The 23,302-nt window shown below is 46.0% G+C and overlaps 1 protein-coding gene across 1 annotated transcript; it reads left to right on the top strand.

Annotated features, from left to right (window-relative positions):
- The first annotated feature begins 7,471 nt into the window (after nucleotides 1-7,471).
- Nucleotides 7,472-14,386, top strand: PURB (purine rich element binding protein B). The gene has a single exon (XM_069619060.1). It carries the CDS (start codon nucleotides 7,989-7,991, stop codon nucleotides 8,898-8,900), a length of 912 nt encoding a protein of 303 aa, XP_069475161.1. The 5' UTR covers nucleotides 7,472-7,988; the 3' UTR covers nucleotides 8,901-14,386.
- The last annotated feature ends 8,916 nt before the right edge of the window (nucleotides 14,387-23,302 follow it).

Below are 23,302 nucleotides of genomic sequence, written 5' to 3'. Positions count from 1 at the left end.
TATTCTTTCTCCATTGACAATATACCCATAGCCGTGTCCCATACAGTCAAAACCTTGGGAGTCTACCTAGACTCCAATCTCACCATGAACAGGCAGGTTAACGCCATCACCTCTTCATCCGCCTACTACGCAAAACTGCTCAAAGCAGTAAAACCTTACCTAACTACTCAGAACTGCCTCTCCATTGCTAGGGCTACTATCGGCTCTAGACTGGACTACTGCAATGCCCTCCTCGGAGGGACGTCTAGCAAAAACATTGCAAAACTCCAACTTGTCCAGAATAATGCCCTCACGGCTGCTACAGGATTCGTTAGAAAGGACCACATTTCAGACTTGAGGAGACAAGTCCACTGGCTTCCCGTAAAACAAAGCATCATCTTTAAAATCTTATCCCTCATACACAAATGCTTACATGAACTCGCACCACCTTACTTGGCTCAGCGCGTAGCCATGCCCACACCCGCTAGGCCGTCCAGACTAGCCTACACCAACATGATCACCAAGCCTATAACACGCAGAATACGTGCAGGTGGCTCCAGCTTCCCAGCCATTGCCGCGGCACACTGCCTTACCCGCGCACATCAGGGGAATTGACTCCCACATAGAATTCTGCAAAGCCATTAAAACAATGCTATTTGCCTAAAACTGCATATGTCACCCAGCAAATCGTTACCAGATACATTATTGTAACTGAATGTTAATACTATGACTGTACTGTGTAACCTTGCCCACATGCTGTAACCAAGTAACCATTGCCTGTTTAATCATGCTTACGTACACTTTCTTGTAACCAGCGCCTCAATGCATGTGGGCTGCAGTGCGCTATATAAATGTAAAAAATAAATAAAATAAATAAACCCGCCAACCAACCCGCTCCAAGCTGCCGCCCAAGCGCAGGAAGAGGGAACAGGGAGCTCCATCAACTGGAAGACTATCATTGTGAAGATTGCAACTTTGATGAGGGTGGCAAGGCTGGTCCTGAGCCTATTCCGGCACGAAGAAACACACCAGCATGGCATCTAAACCCAGCTACGTCATTGTGATGTGGAATACCAACGGTATCCAGAAGAACACAGATGAACTCCTTCACCTGATGTACACGAGAAACAAGAGTGCTGCCTTGCTGTCAGAGACCCACCTGCAAGGAAATCAGAAGCTGAGCCTGGGGAGCCAGAGTGTACCGGACCAACTGACCAGCAGGAGCTAAATGAAGGGGGAAAGCAGTGATAGTGAAGAGGGTCAACCACCATGAGATTACACTCCCAACCCACAGAAGCACCGAAGCCACCAGGGTGCAAGTCAAGACTTCGACAGGACAACTCTGGCTGATTGCAACTTACTGCCCCCCAAATGCAAAGCTGGACCTTGGAGACATGGATGCTTTGCTGGACTACACTGTTCCGACAATCATCGGAGGAGACCTCAATGCCAAACATCTATGGTGGAACTCCAGGACTGCCAACCAGAGGGGACGGACACGGCTGGTGTACTCCAGGAAGAATGACTGTGTGGTAGCAGGTCCGACTGAGCCCACACACTTCCCAAGTGCAGCAAGTCACAACCCAGATGTGCTGGACATTGTGCTCCTAAAGAATCTGCAGCATTGTGTGGAGCTGTAAACACCAGCAGAGCTGACCTCGGACCACAACCCAGGAGCAATCACTGGGAGATGAGATGGAACCCTACCAGCAGGCCGAGCGGTATAACTTTAGAAGAGCAGACTGGGGCGCTACAAGGAAGAGCTGAACAGCAAGATCACACCTAACCCTCGGAGCACAAATGAAGACATTGACAAGGCTGTGGAAGACTTCACAACAGCAGCCCAGCAGGCGGTTGAGACCAGAGTTCCGAAGCAGAAGACAAACCAATATTCCATCTATGACCTACCGAGAGGCATCCAGCAGTCCAGCACTGACAAGAACCGGGCACGAAGCCAGAGGCAGATGTTCTGCACGTGTGATACCGTGCAGTGGTACAACACGCTCATAATCAAATCAGACAGCAATGTCGAGAGAAGTGGGAGGCCGCAACCGCCAAGCTGAAGGGAGGTAAACAACTCAGTGTGGAGAATGACTTGTCGCCTGACTGGGAAGAAGGAGCCAACCACACCAGTCCAGGGACATACCCACCTATCATGCAGCAACAAGGACAAGGTAGAGGTCCTTGCCTAGACACTGGAAGCTTTGTTCACCCCAAACAAGGCAAGCAGGCTTTCAGACGGAATGGAGGAGAAGATATCCAGGAGTGCACAAGCTCTGAGGTATCAGGACTTGCAGAGAAGATGGCGAACGGCAAGGCATCAGGAAGCGATGGAATAACAAACCTGGCAATCATAACCCGATGGGCTGGCATCAATGGAAAACTTCACTGAGAACTTCAATGCATGCATGAGACTTCAGCACTTCCCGAGATCCTAGAAGGAAGCAAGGATCATTGTATTCTCAAAGGCCGGCAAACCACTGTGGGATCCTGCGAACTATCGCCCCCTCAGCCAGCTCTCTGGATTATCGAAGTTCCCGGAGAAGGTCCTCCTCGCCCACCTCAGCAACTTCACCCCCAAAAGAAATCTACCAGCAAAGGAAAATTTGGGATTTTGAAAGGAGCATGCAATGTCCCATCAGCTGCAGACAGTGGTGGACACCATCAGCCATGGATTTAACATCAACAAGTCCACGGGAATCGTCTTCTTGAATGTCCTGAAAGCATTCGACCGAGTCTGGCACAAGGGACTGGTGCACAAGTTGACCGGCCTGGGATTTCCAAACTACCTGGTGAAGACGATTGCAAGCTACCTGGAGAGAATGCACCTTCGATGTTGCCATGCGGTCTGAGTTGTTCGCATCACATCCGAGAAGATATCCCACAGGGATCGAACCTCAGACCCTTCCTGTTCAACATCTTCACCAACAACATCTCTACAGATCTTCAAAAGGCTGACCTGGCACTGTATGCAGACAATGTTGCAGTCATCTCCCAGTCATTCAACGAAAAGGGAGTGGCGAAGAACCTGGAAGCCTCATTGGATACTATCTCGACATGGTACAGTGATTGGCGGATAGAATTCAATGCCAGCAAGACAGCTGCCATGCTGTTCACCAGAAAGAAGATCAAGGAGCACCCGCACATCAGCTTCAACAGGGACACCATCAAGTGGGAGAGCAGCAGCCTCTACCTTGATGCGACCCTGGACAGCAAACTTAAGTGGAGAAGCCATATCGAGAATACTCAGCAGAAGGCGACAGGAAAGATGGCATCACTGTACCCACTCCTGAAGACCAAGTCCATGCCCCTCCGGACATGATCAACGTCTACAAGGTGATCATCAGACCTACCCTGACGTATGCCTCCTCAGCATGGATGGCCTGCCATGAGCGACACCAGAAGAGTCTTCAGATAGTCCAGAACAAGGCCCTGTGGATAGTGTCTGGAGCTCCACTCTTCATAAGGATAGCTGACCTTCACAGCAAAGCTGAGTAAGAACGTCTGCCAAGGACTGGATCAGAACCCAAACCAAGACTCACTGCCACCATTGCAAAACCTTTTCGACCGCTACCCATCACAGCAAAGAGCCTGTGAAACCAGCCCTACTGTGACAAGTCCACACAAACCATGAAGAATCATAACCCACGACTACATACTCAAACCAAGAAGATGAAGTAATGAGGCTCAGGCCTCAGTATCCAATAATCACTGCTGATGGATCAAATCTATCAGCAAGAAGAAGAAAGAAGAGAGTGACGGGGAGAGCACGAGCAGGCAGCCGATAAGTAGACACAGGCCTCCTGTGCCATTATTGCACAGACTGCCTGCCTGGTGTAGTGTGTCGATGCACACAAGGGCACCACCTGGTAGGAAAGATTTCCATTTCATGTGTAATTTTCCCTCCAGTTGTGTACCCCCAACTTTTTGCTTTGTTTAAACACCATGGTCTGACTTTACCAGTGGAGCACAGTATTCTGCTGCACTCCCCTGGGCTTTTCGCTTACTTTTTATGGAGAAACTGACATGCCCTTAAAGACAGTCAGTACTGGGAGACTTTGTTTCCCTTAGTCCTTGTCAATGTTGTAACTTCTCTGCAACGTTACATGTGCACAAAGTACCTTAGGGTACAGTGCACTTGGGTCTTCCTGTCATTTCTAAAGGCCGTAGATACTCTCGAAGGACAGGGCTGGTGGCAGCTTATCTTTTCATGCATTTTTAACCCTTTACTGCCAGGTAAACCGTGGTTACCGCGTTTGGCACGAATAGGTGGCCTGGCTCCAAAATGGCCATGCCACGAGGTTCTTTGTCCTGTTCACTGGCCATCTTGCCCCTTCACCTTCCCCAGCTCGAGCCAACCGGGGTCAGTCCCTTTTCGGGCTGCATTCTCCCGCGAAATGCCAAGCTTTCGGGGGCTTCTGCAGCCCATGTATATGTGCTTCCAGGATGTGGGCTGGACTGTCTAATTCCAATACACATCCTGGGTGCCAGAGAGTCTGGTGTGCTGTGAATGCCTGGGACCACCGTGGTCCATGATTGGTCCACGTATGGTATGCCTGTATGTGAGCAGATCTCCCATTGGGTCCTTTCGTTTTGGTGTGAAGGAGATTTTGGATAAGAGAAGGCTCCAAACACCCATAGCATGTCGATCTCTGGAGTCTCACTGAACGAAGGATAGGATCCAAGTACCCTGAAACTAAGAAGCTGAGGAGGAACCGCTGGTGACCCGCTGGAAGGTTTGGCACTATTGAGCCTGCTGTCGTCCCGCTGGACCCCTCTGCATCAGGCCATCCTAGAAGGTCTGCGAATACGCTTCGACCCATTGCAATAGTGGGACCAACTATTCTCTCACCTTAATCAAACCCTGCAAGTAAGCCTTCTCGGAAGTGTCCCTGGGCCAACCAGTGGGCTGACCAGCTTACGCAGGACCTTTGCTCTGTTACTGCTGCCATTTCGAGGAGGCCCTTGAAACTTGGTATCCCGTAAGGTCTGTGTTTATGGCACTCTCACACCTAATTTCGTACACTTGGCGTTCCCAGTTCTGGAGTAAAGTGAGTGCGCCCGAACCGGAGTACACGCAGTTACTGTGTCGCCCAGCCGTGGTGACAAACTTTGTAAACCCACTACAGCTGTGCCCTGAAGCCTGCTACAGCAGAAATGGCCTGATCCATCCACCAGGAGCGGAGAAATTGCCTCTGTCCCATGTGGGAATCAAAGCTGTAACTTTGTCACTGAAAGCCACAGAGTCGCAAGTTTGCTGCATTTGAACCAGCAACCGAAGTGGACTCGGTTGCCAAAGTTTCGTCTGGAGTGCGCCAGAGGTCGGTGAGTAATTGCAACGCTAACCGCTGGCCCCTGGCGCATCAATCCATTTTTACGCATGTGTGGCCCCTGAGGGACCCTCTCCTTTCCACTGCTAGTGCAAACTAGCGAACTATTCCCGAACTCTGGACCTGCTCTGCCCTGTTGGGGAGACCCTCCATGAATAGTAGGAACTTATTCTGCATCACCTCACCCACCTTCCTGAGCTGCAACAGACCCTTGAAGAGACCCCGTTTTGCCCATCTGTATTACTGCGTTTGCCAGCATTGCGAGTACATTTCAGCAATAGGCTCCACTCTTCTTAGGGATTGGACTGCCTTTCAGTTAAGACTGTGATGCAGAAGGGACTAAAGACTATTTGCACTGCCTATTTCCTTCCCCTTTTAGGTCATGGACCCATTTCGTGCATTAACCCTTTTTGACCCCATTGGTCTTGTATATATATATATATATATTTGTGGAACGCTTTGCCACCGAACCTAAGAGCAGACCAACCTTTCTCACACTTCAGACGGAACTTCATCAAATATATTAATGCTAACAATGCCTAGACACCTGAATATGACTCCACTCTAGGCTTAGCCCTACTCTCTTGTACATAGGTACTATTAGCTACCCTTCATTATGTCTATAACTGTTAATATTGCATGTAAACTCTTGAACATTCCTTAGTTTATCCTGGTAATCACTCAATTGTAAGTTTGTAAGTGTACATTTATGTAATTATGTACATTTTATTGATTGTAAATTTTTATTCATGTAACATTGTAAGCCTTGCATATACTTTCTGCTGCGCCCGGTAACCTTTGGGTCTGGAGCGCATTATAAATAAATAAACAAACATATTTATATTGATAGGATTGTGTTGGCTTAGACGTATTACTGTGATTTTATTTGTGTGGTGAAACTCAAAGGCCTTGAAATAAATGTATTTGTATTTTTAATATATACACACCTGACTGGGAGTGATTTGTAAGTGTCCTTTACTCTGTGTGCTCAATGAGGTCTTTCAATCACCCTCACCCCTCCTGAGACCTAGTCTTGACCACCGCCCATGCTACCTTGATTGGTCTGGATTGTCCACAAGGATACCTTGTTCCAAGAAACTAGGCTGGCCTTCTGAACCTCTGCCCACAGGGTCAGAGTTCAGAAATCTGTCTTAACATCACCAGTTAAAAACGCCCTACAACACAGGGTATGCCCAGAAGACAGGGAGGTGTCTTCCGTGGAAGCTGGGGGGACTATGTGTACAGTTAACAAAAGGATTTCATCTAAATGTGTTTGTGTAAGTTTGTTAATGTGAATGGAATCACCGCGGGAGGAAAACATTAAGAAGCCAGCGGTGTGTGTTATTGTGAGGGCTGGTCACGGACCCCGCACCAGCCCCCCCTGATGTGCTTTAGGACATCAGCACCTCAGAGGCCCAGTGCCTCGAGGGAGTGCTGGGGGGACACCTAGTCTTTGAGGGGCAGGGCAAGCCTTGCCAACTCACACGGAGCTTGGCTGCTTTCCTGGCAGGGGGTCCCATGGCAACCTGGCCTGCAGGCCCTGCTTACACAGGGTGGGCCTGCAGGCCTTAATAAGAGAGACTCAGATCATTTCGTTTTGGAGTCTGCAGCCGTTCTGTTGCACGCGCCTGCAGGGCTCCCTTTTATTAGCTTGTCATGGCCCATATTTATTAAAAGGGCAATACAAGTGGGAGGGACACATCCCCTTAAAGGGTCCACACACATGGGAGGGTTACTCCACAACATCGGGTATGGAGCAGCAGTTGTCAGTCAGCAAGCTGCCAAGTGAACTAGACGCCTTCGTTTGAGCTATTTATAGTAATTAGCAGAAAGACCCAGCACATTACGGGGAAATTGGTAGGCTTAATAGCAGGCAGATCTAGGTAAACCAAATAGTCAAGAACCACCATGGTTATTATAATGTTCGGTGAACAAGAGAAAACTGGGTAACATTTTGTATTACTCAATTTGCCTTAGCGATGGAAAAATTAGCTGCACCTAAAATAGGGCAAACGGGAGATTTGCGTACATTTTAAGAGCAGACCATGTAGATACCCTAGCTTCATCACAAATTGGGCTGGGGCTCAAGAAAGTATTTACTGTACAAGCAGCTGTCATACATTTAGTTCTCGCGATACCCCGTAGCCCCCACCTTCTCTCCCTGGGAATGTGACAGAGAGGAGGGCGGAGGCGAGAGCGAACGAAGGAGGCAGAAGGCGAGAAGCGAAGGGCGCGCAGGCCGGAGCGGCGCGAGCACGGATGTGAAGAAGGCCCGAGAAGGGGAGCGCAAGCAAAGTATCGAAGAACGACGTTAGACTGAAAAGTAAACTAGAGGAAAGCTGGACCAAAGAAAACCGGTGCAAGGAGAGGGGCGTGGAGTCGCCGAACGTAATCTGTTGAAGACTTTGAGAAATTCAGAGGCGCAGCTACAATAGGATTCTCGTCGTTCCCTCGTTGGTTTTTACTGTAAAAAAACCGCCCATGCCAAACTTGAAAGACGTTCCAGTCATAACCGTCGAGAAAGTGACATCTTCGTGAACATTCTAGGGGCGTGGCGTGAGTTTCTGCGTCAGTGCCTTGCGTCCACTGTTGTAACGTCGCATTTGTGAAGGCGTCTTTCCCGTGAGCCCTGGGCTTGCGCAGTTTTGCTGGGCCGCCCCTAGCGAGTCAGAAAGCAAGATGGCAGACGGCGATAGTGGCTCTGAGAGGGGTGGCGGCGGTGGCTCCGACCGCGGTGGAGGGGGCGTGGGCTCGGGTGGTGCCGGTCTGGACACACAGGAGTTGGCTTCAAAGCGCCTAGACATTCAAAATAAGCGCTTCTACCTGGATGTGAAACAGAATGCAAAGGGTCGCTTCCTAAAGGTAGCAGAGGTGGGTGCCGGCGGTTCAAAAAGCAGGCTCACGCTCTCTATGGCTGTGGCCGCCGAGCTACGGGACTATCTGGGCGATTTCATCGAGCATTATGCGCAGCTAGGACCCTCTAGCCCCGAACAACTGGCTGAGGCAGCTGCTGGTGGTGAGGGTGGTCCCCGCAGAGCACTCAAAAGCGAGTTTCTGGTGCGAGAAAATCGCAAGTACTACTTGGATCTAAAGGAAAACCAGCGTGGGCGCTTCTTGCGCATCCGTCAAACCCTCAACCGCGGTGGATTTGGGGGCCCTGGAGGTGGAGGCTCCCAGGGGCCGCAGAGTGGCCAGACCATTGCACTACCAGCTCAGGGACTTATCGAGTTCCGTGACGCACTGGCCAAGCTCATCGACGACTATGGTGGCGAAGAGGAGGAGGGTGGCCCTGGAAGCGGTGGCCCTGGTGGGCCTGGCGAACCCCTACCAGAAGGTACTTCACTCACTGTGGATGCCAAACGCTTCTTCTTCGACGTGGGTTGCAACAAATACGGCGTTTTCCTGCGTGTGAGTGAGGTGAAGCCCTCCTATAGAAATTCAATCACTGTGCCCCTCAAGGCCTGGGCACGATTCGGGGCTGCATTCTGCCGGTATGCCGAGGAAATGAAGGGAGTGCAGGAGAGACAGGGCGGAGGTGGTCGGGGAGAGAGAGGTGAAGAGAGTGAGACAGAGGAGGGCGAAGACGACTGATGTGACCCGTGGGCACAGATGATGGAGGGTGACTGACAGCAAAAGGGGGGGCGACAGACATAATCTAGATGGAGCGGTAAAGTGATAATTGATAGTGCCGGAGGGTTACCTCAAATGGATATAAAATGAGGAAAGAACGCCTCTGGGTTGGCGAGGCGGATAACTAGGGTGGCCTAACCCCGGTAATGGATTGAGATGCTGACGGTTATCTCTCGGGAGGGTAGGGCGAAAGCAAGCGACGGGGGGGAGGGATGGGATTCCAAACGGGCTTCTGGACTGATAGTCCCCTGATAGGTGGTGGGATGCTGACCGCGGGGTTGGGGGGGGGGGGGTTTGTTCTTCAATTATAATCACCCACCTCCAACAGACAGACAAGACTGCAAGACCTACCCGACGTGTCACTAAAACGAGACTAAACTTCAAGAAGACAACCAGTAAATGAGTCCCCCCGAAGGGGCATAAAGACATCCTTACCAACTGACTGAAAGGATGCTCTTCCGTCAAACCCAGTTCACGTATAATCACGGACATAACTAGCCTTCAGTACTGGCACACGAGGAATTGAACTTTGAGGATGTTAACCTGCCCCTTTATTGTCGGAACTAACTGTTTCGCCTATGGCATACGGGTAGGACTCGCTTGCCAGTCCGTACAGTCAAAAGGCATATCCCTACAGCATTTGTTGCCACTGCTTCCCAAACACTAAATCACGGTTTCACCTAGGGAATGGGGGCAGAACTAGCTTGCCAAGCCTTCCAGTCAAAAGGCACATCCCTACACCAGAACACCCTAGTCTGTGCTGGACAATTGAGGTGAAGTACACCCCACTCTCCCAACCTGAAGCACCCGAGTAACCTGGAGAAATAAACGGCACCAGGTGCAGGGCATTTTCTATTCTATCTCACACACAGAATTATTGCTTCTTCAGAGTCCGCCAAGCCATTCCTGTGAGGAAATTCATTTTATACCCAGATCCGCCAATGATGGATGGGGTATTCCTTCCCGCTTGTTAATGCACTTAGGAGCACCCATTCCTTCCACCAAAGGGGACCTCTAGGGAATGACTGAAAACCATGATTGTAATAATTGGAAAACATGATTCATTACTTTCCAGTAGAGGTTTAGTGGGGGTAGTTTGGAAGTTTGTCCCGAATGCAGAATAACCCATAACAAAAATGGGAGATGGGTGAATAAGACCATACCCCTTCGTATAAGACCACTGGTGGTGTCAATCCTAGCGTAGAACACCTGGGGGCTGTGTTTATAGTTCTTAGAAACCATCACAATACTCTTTCCTGCGGACTGCAAGGAGAGGAAGCCAGCAACCACTAACCTCCACAATGTGCCCTACTGTTTTACTTCACAGGATAGCCCCCATATTGCGCAGTGCAGCTAGTAACTCCCCCAACGCATACCCTCTGGAGTGTGATCCTACATATATTGACTAATCTCGAGGGGAGTAGCCGTGATTAGGGCTAATTTGTAATACTGCCACCCAGTTCATGCATGGGACTAAGATAATTAACTTGGGAAACCCACCAATATCTAAAGCTATTCCCATACCACCTAATTGGGGGGGGATACGTGACACAGCCCTAAGGACACCACATGAAGTGCGAGGTGGGTAGGTTGACCCCCATAAGGTTTCAGTCCAATCCCCTTCCCCCCAGCCCCCCTTTTTGTTTTTTTTTTTAACTTTGGTTGCATGAACTGCAGCATGCTACTGGATGCTGCTAAATCTGCTTGCGTAATGGGAAACATGACTGTTGGAAGGGTTACTGTTTGGCCAATTATACTGCATGTTTAGGGCAATGGACTTCCGCCTGGGTATAGACAATCCACTACTTCAGAAGTGGCCTAGAAGTCAGCTTAGGCTTTCACCAGCAACTGTTGTAGAATGACGAATTTTACAAGGGCTTCTGGCTGTACTGAGGATGAAAATCCAGCCAAGAGTTAGTTCACTTGCAGGAAGTGGCACAACTTAACACGATGTATGGGGGTGAGTGGTTGGGAGAGTACGATCAAGCGTTCATCTGCGAAGTTGGGAACAGAAAAGGAACAGTGTTACACTAGTTGGGTTTGTGTCGAAACAAACAAGAACATTTCATCTGAGGCAGCAAAGAAACTCAAAACGTTCATCTGAGGTGGGAGTGAAAGTGCACCAGAAGTAGTGCCAGTTAAGAAACCAGATGATCCATGCAAGGGTCAACGGCATAGGTGTAAATGAAAAATCAATGAAAGATTCCACCAGCTCAGATGCACCCATACTACATATGTTGAGATGTGATGAATCAATGAATCTTGCAACTACATCTTATTGTGGGTTTCAAGACCCATCTAGTGTGCCTCAATTCTAGCAAAAGTTTCAACTAAGTCGTTTGAAAGTCAACATCCAAATAGCGAAGACTTACAAGGAGTGTAGCCAAAAGAGAAAATGAAAGGCGTGAAAGGTTTGCGCCTTGGATGACAGTTTCCCTTATCTTGTTTCATCACTACAACTGTCGCCTGTGCTCTCTGGTGCAAGACGCATATGTCCTACATGTTTGCTTGGAAAGATCTGTTTTCGATATAGCCCTCTTGAAGTCACTTTCGGATGCAACGTGAGGTTTAAATGGACTTCAAGTTTTAAATTGAACTGTTGGCAATTGGTTCTCTTTGTCACCTGGTGTCCAAGTGCAGTATTTCAATGAATTCAAGTATAATGGCGGCTGTGTTAATCCCCTAAAGAAATAAATGACACTGGGACAGATTCTGTCAGATCTTAGTGGAAATGTCTCGTGCTTTAAAGAAGCTGCGTAAGAGTACTCAAAGCTGTGCCAGGTGACCATGCAGGGGAGCCCTCATTGGGCGTTATTGGCAATCAATATGTGGCGGCAGTTCTTTTCATTGTCCACCCGCAAACCTCCAAAGGGGAAACTACACTTTGCAATCAATTGAGGGCATTGCCCCTGCTAAAACAGCTGAAGTGCGATATGCTTCTCGACAGGATAAAAGGAGATGCCCTGTTGGCAAACGGTGAATTGGACTTGTGCCCCAAACCAGAATAATGGAGAAAGATAATCAAAGTGCATACAAACTGTCTTAAAGCAAATCAATGTAATACTTGTACAAGATCTCGACAGCCTCTTCAAGAATATAGAAAGATGCATGACCTAATCTGAATATTGTTGGGGGGCGGAGGGGGTCAGAAGAATGTAGTAATCTACTTGGTTAGTAATTCTATTAAAGGCACTTGCATTGCTTAGTACAAGGCCCCTCATATTGGGCTGTAGATCACAGGAAAAGACTTACCTACTCGCTGTGACCTCTCTGGAAAAGAGTCGAATTTCTTTGGGCAGTCTGTTAAAAGTATCAAGGTAACCAGTGGCGTGATGCTCTTCTGTCCTTTTATCATGAAATTGAAGGTATTAATGGGATTTCATAATCAGTACTTTCTTTTTACGCCGCATTTTACGAGTTTTACCCTGAAACTGAAAGCGCTCTACGTTTGGAACTCTGCTAACTGAGAAGCAAGGAGGATTGAAGCAGTACAGGTGACACTAATGTTGGCAGATTTTCAGTCGTATGAGCAAGTCACATTGAGGACTTAATGGGAAATGAGAACCAATACGAAGAGCGGAGAAAGCTACCACTGTTTTGATTTTTACCCCTTTCCCTGCCTAACATAGAGGAGCTGTTTGGAAATGACCCCCTCCCTGCTTACAAGCACTCATTTTGATTTTAACATTTGTGGATGTTAAAGAGCGAAACGTGCAAGTGAAGAATAAAAAAACAGATCAAGCACACAATTTTTGGGATAGGTTGCTGCTGGTGTTGGCGCTAACTCCTCATTCCCACCACCCCCTTCCCCTTTTCTTGGGAGTAAGGTGCTTAGCGCAGTACCCCGTTGCAGCAACTTCTTCCTTTGATCTTAGATCCAGACCTGTCTAATGGTGGTGTTGTGGCTGTTCATTCAAAAAGCCAATCGCTCAAGTGAGATTGAAAGATCATTTTGTGGGGGAAGTAACCATCTAAGTCAAACGTGGATTCTTGTCTAATCTGTGAAAAGAATGACTGCAGATCCTGTTGGATGTAAGAACATCAGAGTCCAATTATTGGACTTTTGTTTTCCTAGCGATTTTACACAAAGAAAACCTCAGGTCCATGATTCCAGTGTCAGCTCTTTTCTAAGGGTTGTTAAAGACTTAAGCAATCCGTTTATCAGTACCTCAGACTCTCACCTTTTGCCAGCAAGCGTTGGATGAATTTACCATGATGGAGCCAAAGGTCCATCTTTAAAGGAAGCTAGATTAGCTTTACCTTAGTGACATAAAATATTTATATTACATCTTGTTGAATGTACTTCACCCAAGAGAAATTCGCCCCTTTTGCATTTCAATGTTCGGCTTCTAGGATCATTATTTTCGAGGCTAATTGGCTCATGGAAATAAGGGCCTAGACGGATATTGTTGCCTAGCTTCCCTGAAAGTCTAGTAGGGCTGAAGAACAGTTGTCACATGTCAAGCGTTCCCCTTATGTGTCTTGACCCTTCTCTCGGCCATCAACCTGCCTTTCAGGGCTGCAAGGGAGCTACTTTCCATATTGGCCAGTCGCTTTCCACCGAAACGGAATTCCCTATTAAAATGTACCCCCCATCACCTGGGTACTTACTGTTCACACGTGCTGGACCTGACCATACTGAACGCATGTCACCGTTCATTTTCAAATGTTAGGTCATGTAATTGGTGCAACATTTGGCCAATGAGAACTTAAACTCTTTGGCTTATATTTTTAAGTATTTTATTTTTTAAAGAAAAGCTGTGCACGCCTTCTCTGAGAGCTGCCGTTATTTATTTCGTGATCTTTTAGAAGGGCCCTACCCAAGAGTTATAATTTTTTTTTTTTTTTGGTGTGCTTTGTTTTAAAGAAACGTATACACCAGGGACATTCTATGCATTATGGCTGATAAGGAAAAAAAGCCAATTGATTAACATCGGCAATGGCCATTTGTGCTAGATAGGTTTTTAGTTGGAGTTTAGGTTTATTTCACTATTTCTGCCACCAAGTGGACACAGCAAACTCACCTTCCGTTCCCCAGCGTTGGTGTTCTATTCTTGGGCCTTTCTGAAAATGATCTATTTGGTTCATTTTTAATTTTCTCCGTTGCAAAGAATATTTCCTAAATTCTACGGGAGCAATAGTATTTCTTGATGTTTTAATTACATCGGTGTACTTGTACTGTATTTTGTACTTAAGGCAGCTGTTATTGAATGTCCTGCTGTATTTACCTATGTATTTTTGTTCACGTGTTTTCACTTCTTTGTGACGGAGAATAGTCCCTGTGTTCCCTACCTTTCTCCAAAAATATATATAAATCTATATCTCCCGACCTTTTGTGCACAGTGACTTAGAAATTTGCAAGAATTGCACAAAATCCCTGCTCGGGTTGTAATGTAAAACTGAAGACATGACAAAAAAGAGAGAATATAAGATGTATTTTGCTCTAAGACTCGTGTATTTCTTTGTGTAAGAGTGCAAAGTGGGTTAATGAGAAGTTGCTTTTATTGTTGCTGTTGAGTAATTTCAGTTGCCAGACCATTTGTGGCAACATTAGCACTACAACTGTGCAGGGGTCTGAGCAATTGCTTCCCAGTGGCTGCATACAATTTAATGTGTACATGGTGGGTGACACACACGTCCTCAAGCTGACACAGATGGCAGGGACGTTCTCCACGTGGCAAGTAGTGATGGATTTCTTGGAAGACCAAAGAATCAACTGATGTAGCCCATGGTGCAACATTTGCACTTGGTGTTGGCTAGTGATAATTGACTCTTGGCGAGTAAGGAATGGGTTGCTCTCAATGTATATACTTGAATTGGCGAGTCACTTTTTATAGCTGCCTAGTAGTTCCAACTTGACATTCTCCCAACCCCCCACCCCCTGGTTATCCTAAAGCACCATCTCCAGGGTTTGACATTGCTGTGAGCTATTCAGCTCCTGCTTCTGCCTTAGGAGAGCCTGCTTTGCTACGTTTGGCTCTCCCATTTAACTGTGGACTTACAAGGGTGCATAAATGTAGCTTTGAGTGTTTGGGGACGTAAATAATTGGGACACATTTAAATATAATGCGTTATACATAATGGGCAAAAAGTGTGCATCTCATGTGGAAGTTGGGTTTGCAGGTGTACTCCTTTTCTTGTTCCCCAGTGGTAGCTCCTGCCTGGTGGGTGATTCCTAGCACTCATGAGCTGGTTTTAGCTCCTGGTCATAGAATTAGGATGGGCCAATTTTGGAAGGGAGTGGCAAGGTCAAAACAGATGCTAGTGTTTTATTTTGCATTTAGGTGCCCCTTATGCTATAACTTTTTTTTTTTTCATGAGATAGTTACGGTAACCAATCAAGTGACATTGTGCTGTTTTCCCTGCTTTGTAGAGTATTTTGTGACACATGCATGATGGTTTTCTATTTAAGAATATATTTGAGACATACCGCTACTACTTCCTAACAGCGTATCGTTGTTCCCTACACCAGCTAGCTTTGTTACTACAGAGGCGTGTGTGTGGTCGATTGATTGGGGGTGGGGGAGTTTTAGGAACTTAAAGCCCACAACTCAGAAGTTCCAGTGTCCCATATATTTACTGCTGAATTTACCTAGCTTTAACCTGCCTTTTTGAAATGAAAATTGCACTCATAAAATTAAACTCTATTGCATTGAACATGTTAGTTTGAGTGATGCACGCGTATATTTCCCCAAAAAGTAATCTCGGAGAACTAGTTGTTTAGATCACTTAGAGATTTGTTGGTTTTGTGACTTTTTTTTTTGTTGGTATGTCATGGTAATGCAACTAAAACCTTGAAGTGATATAGCCAGAATATTCGATTTAGTCGCAGGGTCCAAGACTGTGTACTTGCATACATTTCTCAAAACCAAGCTTAAAGTTTAAACTTCATTTTCAATAGCGTTTTTTCTTTTTGTTTATTTTTTTTTTTTTTTTAGTGAACTTAGTTAAACAGTTTGTGTCGACTACTTTTGTATTGGAATGAGCTATATCCATGGATGTATCTTGAAACTGCAGTGAATTTGCTTCAATGTGTTGGGTGTACCAAGACCAGCAGGAAAGTGTGGCGGCCCTTCCCAAATTTTGCAGCAAAAAGAAAATATTGCGGCACAAATCTACTTGTGCCCAACTAATTGGTTACAGAAAGCTAAGCTTGCAGAACTTCATTCCTAATGCCCTTATTCTTTCCGATTAAAATCACTCGTAAATAGTTTCTTCATATCAATTTGTGGCGCCGGATATCAGAATTCAAATGATTTGTCGATCAAATTAATTATAAGTGTAGATTGTCAAATACTATATTTTGCCGCTTAGCCTTTCATGCTTTTTCCAACCCATTGAAATAACACCTGTTTGCATGTTTGTTGCGTACGTGAAAAATTGATCTCTTACATTTCTTGGTTTCCTACTCGCTCTGCCAGGATTACATTAATCTGATCTTCACCTGTTTCTCTTCCCACAAGGCTGCCAGCTAAGTTGGTTTCTCAATGTCATTCTAAATATTTCAGTATTTATTTTTTCTTGGGTTCACATACTTTTTGCATGCCTCCAAATGTGCACTTGCCCCTAGCTAGTGATGGCTGACACTTGGAGAGTAAAACATGGTGTGCTTTGTCCATGTGGGGAATCTGAGTGGGCAAGTGACTTTATCAAGCTAGTGGCATACAACTTGAAATGTTTACACCTGATTTCAGGCTGCTCAACACTTCTCATGCCCTAAGTGGTTCCTACAACTTCTCAAGGGTTCTTGAAGCAGATTTCCTTTGTGGTAGCCATGTACCGGGTGTTGGATCTTTTCATGTCAGCTGCTCAGTATAGCTGCTTGGTGCTTCCTCCTACCACTTCAGACAATTACTCCATTTCCATCAGAAAACGTGTTGTTCTTATACCCCTCTTGATTCTTGATGTTGGTATTGTCCCTCCCATTCTTTCAAATGCCACTGGCTATGGGAGTTTACCACTCTGCCCCTAATGCTTGACGGTTGCGGTCAGTTGATGTCAGCCATCTTAATTTTTGTCAGTTACTTTTTTTGGGGCGCCTCCCCATTGAGCTTTGTCCAATGAAGTAGTTGCTGAAACGTCTGTTGGGCATTTGTAGTTTCCCGTTAACTCTCCATTCACTCGTTCAGAGATTACATAATGAAATCTGCTCATCCATGGACGTTCGGTCTACCTCTTGCCAGTTGGTCTGTCTTTGTGGAGTAGGCGATGTGCAGTTTCTCTGCTGTTATTTTGAACAGACTTCCTATCAGCGGCCTGTTTTGTCCTTTGAAACCCGATGGGGTCACTTGTGCTGCATTATGGTCTGCTGCCCTGCAATGAATTTGCAGCCTTCATGATATGGGTAGGCATGGAGTAATGTGGGATTTCAACCCTCGGCCAATAATTGCGGACTGTCCAAAATGGAGTGGGTGGAATTGAGTTAAGGGTTGGCCTATGAGCGTATGTGGGCAACACTCAGTTTGAGTGGTTTTCCTTGATTCATAAAGTGTTGGTGAATGCTAGTGGTGAATGTTAATGTGTTTAGGGAGACTAGTAAAGACGTTATAATGGAATGTATAGAATATTGTAAAGTATGCTATGTGCTCCCATGGCAAACGTTTCTGGAGCCAACTCACATTTTTTTGAAGCCCAAGATTGCAACTTTAAAATGAAATTTATGAGTAAAGCAAAATTCTTTCCTGTATCTTCTCATTAAGAAGGCACCACAGAAACTGGCTACTTTCCTGCATCATCTGTGCAGTCCGAGGATGAAAACGGACTGATCTCTTTTAGCTAACCAGGCTGCATATGAGCATTGGATGTATAAATGGCATGGGCTGGTCACTAGCTATTTGTTTACATTGGCGACTGTTGGAGCGGGACACTAGAAAGTAAGATGGGGTACTTTTTTGGTTCTTTAAACAAAATCGAAGTTGTATTGCTTTGGGCTCTGCTGAGTTTGCCCCTGGCTTGATGAGAAAACTTGAGTGCTACATCCCTATGCTATCAAGAAAGATTTTTTCTCGTTTGTGTTTTTTGTTTTTCAGCATTACGGGACTTGTATTTGAAAAAGAGGTGCCATTTCCAGAATAAACGGAACTGCTAAGCCTGTCCACATGGAATGTGGCATGTATGTTATTGTTATATGGTTTTACCGCTCCTAAGCCTGGAGTGAGCAGTGACTTGTGATCCCGCCAGGGTTTAGCCAAACTGTAACCTGTTGAGAAAGAGGAATTGTGAAAGGAAATGGTGGTTAGCCAGAAAAAACAACCCTGAATACCCAGAGGGATCGAGCCTGTGTTGCTCCGACTTGCTTCTAAGACCAGTGTGTTGCCCCCGAGCTATCCTCCCGAGACTTAGGAGGTAGTAGGGATGTGATTGTGAAACATATTTCAGATAAGTGTTAGAAAGGTACAACTCTATTTAGGAGTAGGGCTGTGACGCGACTTTGTGGAGCCTTTTCATCAGAGTAGCTAACACCCCCCCCCCCCCCCCCCCCGTATTGCGTTAAACCTGGAGTATAGGGTAATGAAAGGGGACGACAAGATGGCCTTAGAGCCATGTATAGTTTGTAGAGGTGGTACCTCTGGCTTGAGGGACACACCAGTTGGAGGGGTGGGTGGGAAGGGGAGCGGTCTCTTGCCTCCCTATGTGGGTTGTTTATTGGCATGAAGGAGTTCTGTGCCCCAAGCTCGAAAATAGTGGTGATTTGAATGGCATGACATTCCGTTCACGGCCCATTTCGTTTCAAGTCCTCAAATTGTTCTGACCCTGGGTGCTGGGACTTATCCGTCCCTAATGTGACAACACTGAAAGGGTGACACAAATAGCCCTGATGGGGCTGTGTGCATGCAGCCTGACTGTGGCTGCTTCATGATCTTGCCTATAAGTGACACCCCAATCACAGGGATGTCATTTGGGAGTTGCAGCCTCCCTCGACACTTGTGTTCTCCCTTGCTACCCCTGTAAAATAAGCTTATCTTTTTTAGGAACTGACATTCCTGGAGTAACTGGGTCGCCACCACACCTGGTTTGTGGGTGCCAGGGTTTACAGCGTGAGCAGGAAGCGCTCAGTAGGTTTTGGAGCTGACTGACGTGTGGCAGGTGTCGCATGCCACGTTCAACTCCATCTTTGCCTTCCTTGCAGCTCATATGGAACCAGGAAGCTCTTCCTGGTTCCTGTTTGTGAGCAGCACGGAGTGACGAACCGAAGCTGGAAAAATGGAAAAGAAGACTTTTATTTTGTGGTATATTTTGCATGTTACGTGGGTTTCAGATGTATGTGCTTGCTATGTGTCAGTGAGTGGTGGGTGAATGAGATGAAATGTGTGTGTGTTTGAATGTTCTGGGTGGGTGGATGTGTGCCTGTGTAGCTAATGCAGCGAGAGTGGATGTAAGAGGTGTATGGGTGAGGGACTTGTGAGTGTATGAGTAGGCAGTGAGTGTGTGAAAATGTTCTGGGTGGGTGGATGCATGCCTGTGTGGTGAATGAATGTGAGAAAGCATCTATGGGTTGGTGAATGAGGATGGATGTGGATGTGGCCGTCGGGGACTGGGGGATCACTATAACATTTTTGACACATCCTTTATGTTTTACTGGTATTTTTGGGCAAAGGCAAGTTATTACCTGGCTAGACTGCCATTGCTTACTGTGGTATGACATTTATTACTCTGCATCTTTGATAAAGCAAGCATGATAAGTAGTATTACAATGCTAGGTTTGGTGGCCTGTTTATTTCTTACAATAGCATGACTTTTAAAATTAACACAGCATCTATGAAGAAGCAAGGTTGTGTTCTTATGGGTTTATACAGGCTTACATTAGAACCAGTTTGCATGTTTCACGAAATCTACTAGCCCACTTGCATTGGCAAGGAGGTTTTATGACGGGCAAGTACCATTTACATGGTACTTCGATTTGCTTGCGAGTATGGTGATGTATATACATTTACTGCAAGCATGCTTGGTTTGCAGTAGAAAAACAGTTTAACTGAATGGCTAGCCTTTGGGTGGCAGCATTGCTGCCATATATGAAGTGTGCTTATGATGTTGTGCACCATTTTTACAAAGCCAAGATAAATATGTCAACGGCAACCATGGGGCAAGTGCATTTCTCTTAGGTAGAGTATGCAAACTAAGGTACTAGCCCTGCAGGTCTAGTGGGCTTTTTAAGAATTTCCAAGGCCTGGTTTTGGCATAGTTTTCTTTTTGTGACATGTCACTTTTAATGGCCAAACTAACAGGAGTATTTTCGTGTGTAAGAGTACTGGCATATATTGGCAGACACAACTTTGTGCCTAGTGCCAGTTATGATACTCATGTTCGCTTCAAGATGTTTTTTAGAGTATGTTCTTATGTGTGAATACTAGCAGATCTTGGTTGAACCAGCATGGAAATGTATGGGCACAGCCAGCATGCAAATGTGTTTATTTTCATATATATATATATATATATATATTGACATGACCATGCATTGGAAAATGCACATGTGCACTTTTGATAACTTGCATGCATTTATTTCTTTTTTCCTACAAAACCGATTGAAAACTGCTTGTTTGGCCTTCTATCAAAATGAAAATGTTCATCTAGCGTGCTGTGTAATGCACCATTTTAACCCGTAATCATTTTCTCGTGTGAGGTGGAAGAATCCCCCCTGCCCCTGCTCCCCCCACTCCCTGTTTCCTTTAGTTTGGACCCCGGCACTATGCTCGGCCGCAACACATACTTGTGCCAACTGATGTGCTATGCCACTGAATGGGCTCTACTTGCCTTGAATGCGTTCAATTGTGATGTGAATGATGGGGCACAAACTCGACCAGGACCCTGATCTGGTGCAACACTGTTGAGGAAAATGAGCGTTTGACACAGTCTCGGGAAGTGAGAGAGCTGCGGAGTCACCCGCACTCAGACTCCTTCTTGGAATGGGCTTTGTGGACTCTTCATTTATTGGGCGGTCTGAGAGGGTGGGGCGGGGGAGGGGGGGAATCTTTGAATAACTCCCCTCGCACGTAGAGCTCTGAAAATCGTAGATGCGTTGAGCCCCACTCTTGAGGGAAGTGCAGCATCTTCCCCGTCCTCTCACCACACAACACACCCCGTTAAAAAAATATTGAGGAGTCGTGTATCAAAGCCTGGGACATTAAGGTATTGGTTGTGGGGGACAACATGTGGTTGCTTGTCACATAACAGGACACAGAGACAGATGGCTTTAGCTTATACCCGTACAATAGGTTTCCTCTATCGTAGTGGTAGCTGACTCATAGATAAATGTTATTAAATCCTGCTAGTCAATTATTTAATTTTCAGGCCTTGCTCGTGCAGCATTTTACTCCTGAGTGAAAGACACTGCATGCCTCCCCAGGTCAGAGCTTTTTTTTTTTTTGCTTCTTTAAAACATCAATGCCACAGATGACTACTTCTGTGGCCGTTTGTCTATACACTAGCTGTAGCCTGCGTTGGAGATTTCGGTTACCCTGTTACAAGTACTGCATTATGTATGTTCTACATATAGGCTCCATGTCAAATCTGGAAAATGACATTCCCCAATGTGTGATGGATCTGACCTCTGTGCCTCGGTTCTTATATCTGGCTGAAACAAGACCACCTGGAAACGCATCTGAATGTTGTGCTCCATCCCTTCATGTGATGTTGGGGGTGGGGGTCAAATGGCATGACTTCATTTGATGTCATCAGAGGTCAAGGGTAGTGTGATGTCACTTCTGCTACCCCTGGTATTTTGTTGAAATGGCATCCTGGCCCAATCAGCTTCTTAGCAGATGTGATCAGATCTACTTATACCAAATGGTGGTAAACCAGCATGAATGTGCTCAGTGACTTGGTGCTTTCCATGTTCTGCACTCGCTGCTGGTTGTTAATTTGTTGTATGTACTGGTTCACTGTCTGACAAATTAATAAGAATAATTACGAATGATGTGTATAGTTCAATGGTGCGAGTTACTGAACTGTGGCATGTGCCATGGAACATGAAATAGAATGCTGGGAGAGTGATAGTTTAGTGGGGTGAGCTGGTAAAGACGGTGGTGGACACAATTATGTATACACGCCTGCCCAATGCATGCCCAAATGAAGGAGTTTGTTCCCGAACTGGTTCAGTCACTGTGAACCGCTGCAGTGTGCGATGCGGATTGTTTTCGAATCCCCTTGTGCAAATGTCATGGAAATAGTTAATTCTGATCTGTACCCTCATTTGTGCATCCATATCAACCCAGAGGTAGGAAAAACAAAATCGAGGGCAATTAATGCCTATGGGTCAAAAGTGTGTACAAATAAAACCATAACCAGCGGGATCGAAGGCTGTATGGTTTTTAGCCAGGCTAGAAACTGGATTAAACCGTCCTGTTGGCTATCTTCTTCAATAAATCTCTGTGCACATATGTATAGGGCACATAATCCGTTTCTGCAGGCTGTGGCAGTGGTGGTTTAATGCAGTATTTAGATACGGTTTACAAGAAAAGCCAGATGCTAAAGCGCATCAGCTGACCAGTCTGCACGAGGCTGTTGATCAGGCAAAGGAATACTGTTGCCATAAAAAACAAAGTAGATGTGCAGATTACTCAATGTTCATACTGGGTGGGACTCCATACAGCATTCACAGAAGATGATGTGGTAATGCCTGCTGACTAGTACTGCCTCTGATGTTTAGCTGGAAGTGGAGAAAATGTCAGAGCTTAAAGGGGAGCTCCTCCCCCCCCCCCCGTTTGCTGAATGAAAAGACTGAGGCCAATGATCCAGGTAAGGTTGAGCAGGCTGGGACGTGACTGTCTAGCAACCACAGGAGTAGCAGAACTCTTCAGAAGAGAGGCTCACCAGTGCAAGGCTGGTGAGGGAGAAGATACTGGGATGACCCCTACCTCCTCTCTACAAAAAATAGAAGCCAATAACACAAGAATAGAGAAAACAGTAATGGTACACCCTGTACTTGGTGTAGCCAAGCATACCTCCCATGGGTCTCTTGGGAGTTTCGGCCTCAACAAGGTAGAAAAGGGGACCTAGGCAGTGCAGCTGAGGCCTTGGGAAATTACTTTTTGAGGTGGGGGTGGAGCGACTAGGACCAATAAACATTCACGGAAATATTTACAGTATGACTCCTCTATGCCAAAATAACTGCCTTGCCTGAAGTTTGTAATTAACAAAATGTATTGCTTTATTTGACTGCATGGCCAATATTTTACCAGCCACAAAGAAGTAAAGACCTAAAAATTGATCCATATCTTACTAAATTCAATTAAAACATTTGATACAATCGAATTACAATGTATTTTTCCCCCAAATAGATCTATATAAAGTTAAATGTTTTGATCGTTACATTATTTTCATTTTGCAGCAAATGTCACATTCAGCCAAATTAAAACCTCTTCTCG

The sequence above is a fragment of the Ambystoma mexicanum genome, chromosome 10 (assembly GCF_040938575.1).
Source record: "Ambystoma mexicanum isolate Mex_15411 chromosome 10, UKY_AmexF1_1, whole genome shotgun sequence".
Taxonomy (NCBI): Eukaryota; Metazoa; Chordata; class Amphibia; order Caudata; family Ambystomatidae; genus Ambystoma; species Ambystoma mexicanum.
The sequence above is the reverse complement of the archived record's forward strand: the minus strand, read 5'-3'. Positions and strand labels throughout refer to the sequence as shown.